Genomic DNA, 11528 nt, shown 5'->3' on the forward strand with positions numbered 1-11528 from the left:
TCATTATTTGTAGAATCACAACACTATTTCCTCCATGCTGTCTACCAACACTTTCAACACAGTGTTGGCTATTTCTCCTCTAAAAAATCATGCCAACGCGATGGAAGAGTGGAGATACATAGAGACTAATTTTTATCCTAAGACTCTTGTTACTTGAGCTTCTGCTACCATTGTTTTCCAGTAAAAATCCTGTAAAATGCAATGCAGAAAAAAAACCCAGTTATGCCTACAGTATGATGATGGAGAATTCCACACTGTAGAGTCTTCTCAAGCAACTACACTAAGACTGTCTCTTTAGCTGCACATTGCTTTTGAATAATTAAGATGTAGTTCTTATGCCATGGAGGACATTAGCAGACTGTCAGAGAGGCTGATCCAGAATGAGGGCTGCCAAATAATCTTAATCGTCACCACAGGAGGAAGAAAATTAACAGATGTTGCTGATGTGCCAGCATAAGACATTCTCAGACCCAGTCATGCAGCCAGTTCATCCTCATACTGAGCTGACGTGCTAGAACTGCCCTGGAGCAGCTGCCTCTTACCTGTGCCCTACCCTCAGCCCAACCCTCCCAGTCCTGCAGACCGGGTGGTAGCCGTGGTACACAAGCAGCTCTTGGGCTGTGCAGCTCAATTTTGTGGCACAGCTTTAAAGGTCAGAAGGATAAGCCTCAGGGACAGCTAGTATTATAAGACTTATAATTGAATGCAGCAATACTAATACATTAACTGCTTGAGTATGAGACAACACGTGAGCATCATCAATACAAAGTTATTGAAAAGATTTAAACAAGCTCTGGAGATTTGTAGTTGGTTTTGTACAAACTTCCAAACGAGAATTCTGCTGCCTCGATCCATGTCTATCTTATCCTATGACATCATAGGTTCATAGTATTCTTGGAAAAAATTCCTGCTGTGTTATCTATTGTAGGTTAAAGTTACAAAATGATTAAAGTTCAAATTGCTCCGTCTGTAAAGCTATTTGCAGCCTAGGAAAAATATCTGAAGCCTGTATCCAGTTCACTAGGGTTTTTTTTTTCTTTTTCATGCTTATAGGAATATTTTGTTAAAGCCTAATTTCAAGGCAAAGGGACAGAAACCAATACTCAAATACAACTGACATCTTGAGCGCTCTTTGGCAGGTCATCCAAAAAGATAATTCAAAAAGACTCATAATTGAAGAAATCTCAGCATGTTCAAGTAATGAATTAGCGTGCCAACTGCTCACTAACACTGGCAATAGTATTTCTTTGCTTATAATATGTATCATGCAAGTTTTCAATGGCTGTATCACTATACCACTACCTGCACATACACTTCTCAACAGAACACCTAAGCTGGCTCTATGCTCTTCTACTGCTGCCAGTTTCCAGATCCAGCAAAGACAGCGTAGGGGACCTCCATGCCACATCACATGTAATATAAACAAAAGACTTCAAAGCAACAGGCACCTCTTAAATTTTGGCACATGCATTATTTTGGGAGCATGTACCTGACATTGAGATGTATTCCTAATCACCATACTATGAGGCGAAAGAAATACAAAGTATTTATGTTATTGCCTATTTTGATAGTAAGCTTATGTATACAACTTCTCAAAATCATATTTCAAAGTTGTGCAAATTCCCAAAGGATAAAACAGACCTCAATACTCCGATTTTAAATAAGCATAGAGAAACTGTCCAGGAACAAAGCACAACGGAAAAATGGTTAATTGGAGGAGTGAAAAAAGCAACAACGTGCTTTCATGATTCAGTTTCCATCTATTTGTGTTCCCTGCGACCAACAATTTGATCCTAGGTTTCCCAAAAAATGACCTTATACTAATAGTTCATTAGTTAAAATATAAGAGCAGTAACAACATGGTTTAATATAACACTAATAAAGACTCAGAGTGAGTAGACTCTTTCTTCAAATGCATACTGTTACAGAAAGCACATATTGGCCCTTGGGAATCAGCAAGCACACAAGAGAGAACGACACACTCTTCCTATTACTTAATATAGACATCACTATCTACCAAAAAAAAAGCTGCCAAACTTCTGTTCCTTATATAGCCACTCCAAGGTGTCCAAGTCCCCCCAAAAAGCTAAAAATTAGAGACATCAAAACAGTTCACAAGAATACATTCACATGCTGTTTCCTCGCATATGTAGAAACAGGCAGGTCTCTGAAGTCCTCCTTAAGTTGGTTAAATAAAACGTGTCAAAATGTTGGCACCATTCCAAAATTCTGCAAGCACAAACAATACCCTTATATAATATTTACAGTATATTTCGTAAAGGTTTCCTCAAACTGCCTTCAGTCCAACACCTTCATCCCCTTAGGACACTTGTTTCTCTCTCCCAATCCCTCCAAAAGAAGTAATTTCTTACTACAGCAGGCTGTGGGGAAATATCTGATTTCACTTTTCACTTCACAGATGACCGCCTTCAAGAGCTGCACAAGCTGTCACCAGGGTACTGCCAGAACTGGGCTGTGGCATGACTCAGGATGAGACTGAGAGCGACAGTGAATCTTATCAGATGGAGAGAAGGAAAGGATTTGCACTCAAGTCACATCCTTACACTTCTACCTTACAGCTTACATAGTCAGTTACAGAGTGAGGAGAGAATACTGTTATAAGGGGCTTTTTTTGGAAGCAAGCAGATTTGTATCTATGAGTTTTTACTGAGTAATTCATTTTTACACAATACGGTGAATTCAACTGAAACCTATGTTTTAACATACACATCTTCACTAAATTTGAAATGGATGCAACTACTCTAACAGAAGATACATTAAGAAGTCATGCAAACACCTCGTCGTTTCAGCAGAAATAAGATGTCTGTGCACAGAAGTGTTTGTTTCACTTATGTGAAGCATTTGTACGTACAGAGTAATGCAACCGGAAATGAAGCACCACCCATGCATTTGATTTAAGCACTTCAGAGTAGATGAGGAAAAATGACATGATTAGGATTTTATCAAATTCCCCTAGGTTAGGCATTCAGTCTGGCTAGACATTTTGCTGCAGGTACACACACTTGCTCTGCTCACACTGCACTCAGCTCTTTTTGTTCATGCTCCAGCCCACATAGAAACCATGCCACTGTGGCTGATTCCACTCAAGGACCTGAGAAAGTAAGAGCTAAAGAGAGACAGAGTAAGTTATCTTAGGCAGACAGCTGCATTACTAGAGCTACATGTCCTCTGGTCAGCTCAAAGCTTGCAGAGAACGAGCCCATGCCTGCCTTAATGCATTTAGCTTCTTTCAAAAAAGAGATTAACAGACCTGAGAAGCTGACAAACTTCACGTGAAAAAAAGAACCATAATAGAATAAAGCAAAGATGTATGGCTTGAAGCTATTTTCTTCCTAAAGTAGTTATGATTTTATTTCATGGTACCCTCTGTAATCCTGGGAAATCTGCTGGGAAACTTTCTATCAAATAAACTGAAGCCTGCTCAATTCTGTGCCAAACAATTCAGTGGCCTGTGAACATGTGCACACTCCTCCTCTGAGGGGACACAGGATTCTCTCCTTTCCATGGAAAAGTTTCCATCAGTACTTCAAACAGTGTGCACTCAATATTTCAAAATGCACTGTTTTCTACTTAACCCAGGTTCCTCCTCAGGAATACACGACAGATTTTCCTCCTTAAACTCACGGATTAATTGGGTTCTTGCTTTTGGCTGCAGATTCCTGTGAAAACTAAACAGTCCCAAAATCCACAACTCCAACCTGGGAACTGCATATGAACTGGACACTTTCCTTTGGCACAAGAATCACAGAAACCTACAAGACAGGCCAAATTGTTTTTGAGGTTTGTTACACTTAAGGTTTCTGGCTTAAGTAGTTCTTCAGTCACCTTTAGTAAGGCTCAGTCTAAACTCGGTGAAAGCTGTAGAATAGCCATTTCAGTATCACCAATACTTTTCCTTCCTTTTTAATTATGACATTACTAATATTATTTACTGTTGCCCTTGGGACAGACAGACAAACAGAATCCATGCCAAAATCCCAATCCAGACATTCTTCTGCATGCTTGAGTTTTGCTACTAGTTACCCTGGGTCAAGGCAAATCCAATTAAACCTTTAAAGGTACATTATGTGTTAGGTCAATAATAATCGTGTAAAATTTCTCATTTCTTTTCTGCATAATTTGTTCTTTTCAGCATTACTGTCTATTGTCCAAGTCTCCAGAGGTTATAAGATGTACTAGCTGAATCTGACTAGTGCAAATCAACTTGCAGGCAGCATAACTGATTCATGGTGATATTTCATAAGTCACAAAGTTAAGGGAGCCGGAACAAAGTATAGTACCCATAATGCAAACCTCTACATTATTAATACAAATGCATGTCTGAAAACCTAGAACAAGGGAAAACATTAAAAATAGGCGAGAATACAATGTATACAATAGCACCATTAGCTCTATAAGAGTAAAAATGGTTCACCTGTTGAATGTCAGTATTTCAGCATCGGTGAATGTTAGCAAATACTGTGCATTTTTTGTAGCAAATCTATCTTGAAATCAAAACCAACACCATCTCGGATCATTTTTTAAACTATTTAGTTATGTCTTTGTACATATAAATAACATTAACTAAGCATTAACCACATTTCTCAATAAAAATAAACAGCCTGAAACCGAATAATTAGCTTTTAACCAAAACCTGTACTCTTTCAATGCATTTACCTTACTTAAATCTCCAGGTAGCTACTTACATGCTGTTAGGTGTTCACATAAACTGTCCAACTAGCTAAAAATTACTGGAGTGTTTTTCCATATTGCTGATCAACAGAGAGAGTTGATCTGCCTCTTCAGAGCTGGTTTTGCACAGCTGTACATCTAAGTGACATCCTTGAACTAGAAATATGAATGCCACATGTCAGTTTCCAACTGTGTTTTCCAGCAAGTCAGGCCAAGTCTTTCTGAATATGGGACTGTTCCATAACATGTTTGTATTTGAAAGACAAAATTTAAACTGATTAACTGAACAAAAGTACAGGACGGTATATAGGGAAAAACACTGAGAGCCTCTGATTTTTTTCACAATTTGCATTGAAACAATTAGGGGAGAAAAACACACCTGCTAACACACAAGCAATGCTATAACAGAACTGCAGGTATGTTTTTGCTCCAGTAACTGTTAGAACTAGTCAACACAAATATAGGAATCATGTTGGAAATAATGAATTTAAAATATTTACCTTAGCAATAACCTCATTTCCTAGATTACAGACCTCTCTACCCATCATTAATCATGTCTCAAGACACAAGACAGATGCCCTACAACAGAGTTATTAAAAAGAAACTTTATGCAGGAGTGATGGCAGCACCTCAGAGCACACCACAGGCACTTACATGGGAGGCTTCACACAGCCTTGCCAGCAGCTAGTCAGTCACACTGCAACCTTCACAAGGCCTAAGCACTTGCATGCTTCTCTAAGGCTTCCACTTCTTTTAGAAATTGTTTTCATAAATTTTCATCCAAGATTTCTAGCCAACTGCCTCTAAATATCTTTGGAATAAATAGCTTTTTAGAAACAAACAGCATTTACTTCCATAATTTAGGAAAAACAACGTAGAGGTGGGTGTATCTGCGAGACGCTGTAGCTCACTCTGCTTTGAACAAAAGAAATTGCTAAAACAGAACCTCAGCACCATGTAAATATATGTCATAGACTAGACAGTCAAGCCAAATGTAGACCAACATATTTGAGTACTTTTTAACACTACTAATACTACTAAAAAGTTCACAATGTGCTTCCGCTTTAGAGTTTGAAATTGATTCAACAGAAATTCTACACTAGCAACAGACACCACCTTCAATACTCTGGTACAGTTTTGTTGTTATTAATCTCTTACTGAAGCTCACCTTTCTCTCACTTCTCTATAACTTCAATAAAGGGAAAAGGTTTATGGACTTAAAAGACAGACAGAAAAGCACTTCTAACCTCAACCTTCAAGTAAATAAGTGACAAGAAACAGAGTCCAAAAACTAACTTACACAAATTCAGTACTTGGTATGTTTTGCACATATTATTTTAAATCTTGTGTAGAAAGTTACAGAAGGTTACAATAAATAGTAACAACAGAACTTAAAATAGCACACTCTGCAGTGTCATTTTATGAATTATTATAACCCTAGAGCAAAGGTAACACAGTAGTTGGCAAGAAAATAAGGAGCCAGAGCTGGTAAGAGTTTCAGTTTCACAGCAATCAAGAATTTGTACAGTTAGTTTGATGAATATTACAGAATATTGACTTCTGAAGGCAACACTTAGCAGTGGGAGGGAGCTGAAGGACCCTTGAGTACAAACACGGCACACAAAAGCTGATGGGCCCAAATCATTACTGATCTCTGAAACTACCTCTTCTGGGCCTTTGACTGTCAGTATACAGCCCTGACATCCAAACCAAGCCCGGCTTGTTTGTAAGGGGACAGGACTGTGAAGAGTATCACACCTGCATAAACCACACTAGAAACCCATATTGAACAAGTCAAATCCACGTCAGTGTGCTCTTGCTGTGGGGAGCAGAGGTACACCACGCGTCAAGGCAAAGGTTATCTTTTGAAAAGCATGAACTTTAAAAAAAAAGCCACAAAGTTACCCAATGGCTCTTTTTCAGGGCATCACCCATATCAAAAGCCATCTCTATGTTTAAAAAAAGGGGGGAGAGAGGGCTCAAAACAGTTTTCAGGTAAACAGAAGATACATGTTTGTCTACCCTCAGTACTGCTCTGTGGGCTCATGCAACGTGAACTGATGAGACTTAAGCTAACACAAAAAACCTATGGACGAAATACTCACATCAGCACACACATTCCACAGCCAGAGATCCATGAAAATCATTAATAATACCATACTAAAATCCATAATGCTCTATTACACACATGCAAGTTTATTTCTGAGAGCAAGTGCCATACCTTCTCTGTCAGGTCTTAGAGAACACACTCCCCGTGTAATTACCCAGTCTATGTGCAGCAGAGGATTTTTTTTTCTTAAGTTATAGTTCCTACTATGCACTTGTTCCACATGTAGCACAAAGCTGTGCCTGACTGGCTGTGGAGAGCAGGCGTACAAGACCTGCACAGTTGACAGCATGCTGCCTGCTCTCCTCCCTCCTCGGCCACCCTGAGCGTCAGCTGAGGGAAGTGCCTGATCTAGCCCCGCAGCATGTGCGTGAGCAGCAACGCTATTAGACATCTCAGCAGCGACACAAAACAATCCCAAAAACTATCCGGAATAAGAGCAAAGCGAGAAGCGGGATGACAGAGGAACAGCAGCGCTGGAGCGGGGCGCGTTACCGCGCGAGGAGCGTGTAACAAGCCCCACGTGCGCCGGCGGTGACAGCGGAGGAGCCCTCCGGAGCTCCGGTCGCCTGCGGATAGGCGCGCCCGCAGCATTAGCATGCACACGGGCACCCGCTGCCCCGCCGCCAGTCGCGTTCACTCCCCCCGCTCCCCGCGGAGTCGCCGCCCCGGCCGGCCGCGCAGCCGAGCCCGCTGCCGCTCGCCCCGCGGGGCTGGACGCTCAGCGCTGCGCCAGGTACTGACAGCCGCGGCAGCGGCCCGGCGCCCACCGTCCTCGCCTCCCCTCCCCACTCCGCCGGCGGCGAGCGGTGCCCGGCGGACCCGGCCCGGCCACCCTGCGCCACCCGCCGAGGCCGGGGCCTGGGCCGCGCCCCGTGCCTCAGGTGCCGCGGCCCAGCGCCCCCCGCCCCTCGGCGGCCGCCCCGTGCGCGGCACCGCACCGGCCCCGCTACCGCTGCCCGGCCCCAACGCGCGGCAGCGCTCCCCGCGCTGGCCCCGGGGCGGGGAGGGCCGAGGCCCCCGCCTCCTCTACAGGCCGGGCCGGGTCCAGGCCCGGCGCTGGCCGCTGCCAGGCGCCCTCTCGCTCGCCCTCCGGCCCAGAGCCGCGGTCGCTCACCCCACGACTCCCTGGCTGTAGTTCCTCTTCTTCCAGGGGGTGCCGGTGTAGAGCGGCTCGGCCAGGCCGGCCTGGGCCCGGGCGGCCGGCTCGTCCCCCAGGGCGGGGGCCCGGCCCTGCGCGGGGGGCCCCAGCAGGAGGCTATAGTTGAGCCCGAAGGTGCTGGCCTTGTTGTCGCGCTTCCTCTTGTTGCTGGCGGCCGCGGCGGCGGCGGCGGCGGGAGGCCCCCCCCGTGCGGACCGGGCCCAGGCGGCGGCCCCCGGGGGCGGCGAGGCCTGGTGGTGGCTGCGGTTGTGCTGGTTGTTGGCGCTCTCAAGCGGCAGGAAGTCGGGCTGGGGGTCGGCGCGGGGGGCGCGGTACATGCCGGGCGGGGAGGCCGGGCCGGCCCCGGCGGGGGCGCTCTGCTGCTGCTGTTGCTCCTGCTGCTGCTGCTGCTGGAAGTAGAGGTTGCGGACCCCCTGCGTGGTCTCCCAGATCTGCATCCACAGGCGGTTCGAGGGGCCGAGCTGCTCTGGCTGGAACCAGGCGATCCGGGGATCCATCAAACGGGGACCCACCCCGGCTGCCTCCGCTCCCCGCGCCGCGCCGGCCGCCGACGCCGAGACCCTGTCACCGGGTCCCAGCGCTAATGGCGGCTCCTATGGAAGGGCAGCTCCGCGCCTGCCTGCTCGCTGCCGTCGCTCCACAGCCCCCGCCCCTCCTGGCGAGCGCGGCGAGGCGGGGCCCGGCTGGGCCGCCGGCACACGGGCCCGCGCACTGAAGGGGGGCGGCGGCTGGGACGGGCGGGCGGCGCCGCTGGCGGGCCCCGGCCGCTCCCCCGGCCCGGCAGCGGCTTCCCCGGGCGCGGGCACGGCCTCCCCTCGCGCCTCCGCCGCCGCGCCCGCCCCGGGGCCCTAGAGAGCGGAGCCCCGGAGCTGGGCGGCTCGCGAGCGAGAGCGGCGGCTCCTCTCGCGGCAAAACCGTCCGGCCCTCGGCGGGGCGCGGGCTGCCGCGAGAGCCGCCGGTGGGAGCCCCCGGCCCCGCGCTCCAGGGGTTTGCGGGGCAGCGGCCGCGCTCCTAGGACCGGCTCTTGCCTCGGCTGTTCCCGCCCCGCCGGCGGCAGGTGCAGCCGGGGGCCGCGGGCGGAGGACAGCAGCGCCGGCGGGGCAGGGGGCTGGGGCGGCGGCTCTGGGGGGGGTGCTGCTGCCGCTAACCTCAATGGGCTGGTGGCAGTGTACAGTCGATAAGGGTGTCAGGCGTACCAGGATGAGCGCTCTGTAGTGTGTGGCCTCTTCTGCGGTCATGTTACCCTTCTCCTGCACCCTCAGTGTTAGGGGGAATGCAGTGGCAGCTGGTGTTTTTTTTGATGGTTACAGATACTTCTGTATCTTCCTGCTTTTCGTGTAGCTCCAAAGGAGCTGAAAAGAGTCTAGGTGCCCTACTTGTATAGCCAACACTTCTGCAGATGGAAAAATATTACCTACACAACACAGCAAACAGCAACGTTTAGTAGTATAAGTTCTGGTTAGTGTTTTATTTTTAGTGTTTTCATACTACAGCCTTAAAACATCATTAATATAATTTCAACTAGGAAAGTTTCCAGCATGCTGCATGGAGGACCTGCTGTTTTCCATAGTTTCAGAATTGCATGGGAGAGGAATTCTCTTGAGGGAGGTGGAAGTTTTGGAATTAAAAAGCTATTCCATGAAGTGGCCAGTTTGCAACGAAGTCTTAGCACCACTTGCTGATGACAACCAAAGACTAAAGTTCTGTCTTCTTCCCACCATCTGAGAGCAGAACATTTTTTCCTCAGCCCCCTTCTCCATTCTGTCTCAGGTTATCTGATCTGCACCGTCCAAGAGAAACTGAACTACAGCTGTAGAAATCTGGGTTTTGAACTGACCCATTTAATTGCATTGAGAATTAGGATCTGTACCTAAAACTACTATCAAAAAGCCAAGTGGAAACTGGTGTGACTTAAGCACAGCTTCAAATCATAGAAAAACCACCATGAATAACCATGTTTTCCAAACCCCACCTTCTTCAGTTATTCTGAGAATTATACTAGAAAAAGGTAACTAGAAAATGACTAGCCTGATGTTCTTCGTACATCAAAGATACAAACAAAGAGGTTTCAATTAATAAACTTTTGTTTTAAAAAAAACAGAACCCAGAAAAGGGAGCACGTGGCTAATAAACACTTTCATGTTATCCTGAAGGAGATAGAGTAGTAACACACACAAAAAATCCCTTTTATTAAAAAAGTTAATTCTGCAAAAAACAATAATTTGTCCTTCACTCACAGCCCATAAACATCAAAAAGTTTTGTTGTAGGACTGAGGTTTATTAATTTACAGGATTCCTCAGTAGCAACCCCAGTCCCAAGAAAATAAAGCCTGGAGACAACACAAGTGATGTAGTAACACAAAGGCTTTAGATTATGGATCTTACCTACAGAGTAAAAAAACCTCCCAAAATCCAAACAAACGAAGCCTCCCCAAGCCCAACAAAAAAACCTCGCCTTTGAATATGGTCACAGTGATTTTTTTAATCATGACTTTGAACTCTTTTACTTAGTAAAAAGAGAACTTCCTAGAAAAGGTTATTTAGAAACATCATGCAATTTCTAGCTGAATCAGCCATTCTTCAGTTAAATTCTGGAAGTGCCCTTCACTCTCCATCAAGGGGTGGGGAAGAGACTAGGGTAATTTTCCTTAAATTTATGTCAGAGGAAAAATAAAGCAAAGAGTCCTCACCAGGACTTTTGTCAAAAACAAAAAGAAATACAAAACCAGGAGAAGGTCTACTGCAATCCCAGTTCATCTTTAAAAGTGATGTAGGTATTTATGTGAGCACCTCACAACCCCAGGGCTACATCAGAAGCCGCTGTTGTGTTGAGACCACACAGCAGCCACAGCCATTCTAACAGCATACAGATTTTTATAGTGGTTTCTTTCTCTGAACAAGCAGTTTGTTTTAAGCCCTTACTATAACTGTAATGCAAGGTGTTCCTGACACCCAGATCTGAAAGAGCACCTTACCATATCCTTTGTGTGCAAGTCTCTATGTTTTTAGGTGAGCAATGAACTATGGCTGACAAAATGCCTCTCATAGAAACCAGGAACTTACGAAAATAATACAGAAACAAAATGAAATTAGTGTGACTGGACTTCAACCCATGCTATTTTTTTCTGGAAGGTGCACAAGTTGATATTTTGAATTTATACGGAAGTTAGACCAAGACACCTTCCCCACCAGTCCAGTAAATGCTTCTTCCAACAGGAAAGTTCACCATGTTTGTGGAAAAACTTTGAAAGTTCCTTCATCTGCTGTGATTGTCGGAGTTTTCAGATTTTACCAATTACCTTTGTTATGTATGTTAACAGTATGCCCAGTGCAAACTACGTTTAGATCGTTTACTCAATTCTTCTGTGCCAGAAAGGAGCAATTACATTATTTTCAATTACTGCCATTGCCTGAATTTAGATTTGCAAGGGTAAATGTAAGGCTAGACATTTCTATCCAATCCTCTGAGAATGCTTTTACTGAAAATTACTAAGAAAGCAGAACTTGAGTTTATGTGCACTTTTGGTTGGTTGTTGTATGTTAATATTCCACAAGAGATGCACTTCA

The 11528-nt window shown here is 45.6% G+C and overlaps 1 protein-coding gene across 2 annotated transcripts in view; it reads right to left on the reverse strand.

Annotated features, from left to right (window-relative positions):
• TENT4B (terminal nucleotidyltransferase 4B) overlaps positions 1-8601 on the reverse strand; it is a 43085-nt gene extending 34484 nt beyond the window's left edge. For both annotated transcript variants that reach the window (XM_062007350.1, XM_062007349.1), the window contains exon 1: positions 7917-8601. In XM_062007350.1, the coding sequence (XP_061863334.1) occupies positions 7917-8458 (542 nt within the window). In that variant the 5' untranslated portion in view covers positions 8459-8601. The remainder of the gene's footprint in view (positions 1-7916) is intronic.
• Between the last annotated feature and the right edge of the window lie 2927 nt (positions 8602-11528).

Source organism: Colius striatus, chromosome 14 (genome assembly GCF_028858725.1).
Source record: "Colius striatus isolate bColStr4 chromosome 14, bColStr4.1.hap1, whole genome shotgun sequence".
In the NCBI taxonomy this organism is placed as follows: Eukaryota; Metazoa; Chordata; class Aves; order Coliiformes; family Coliidae; genus Colius; species Colius striatus.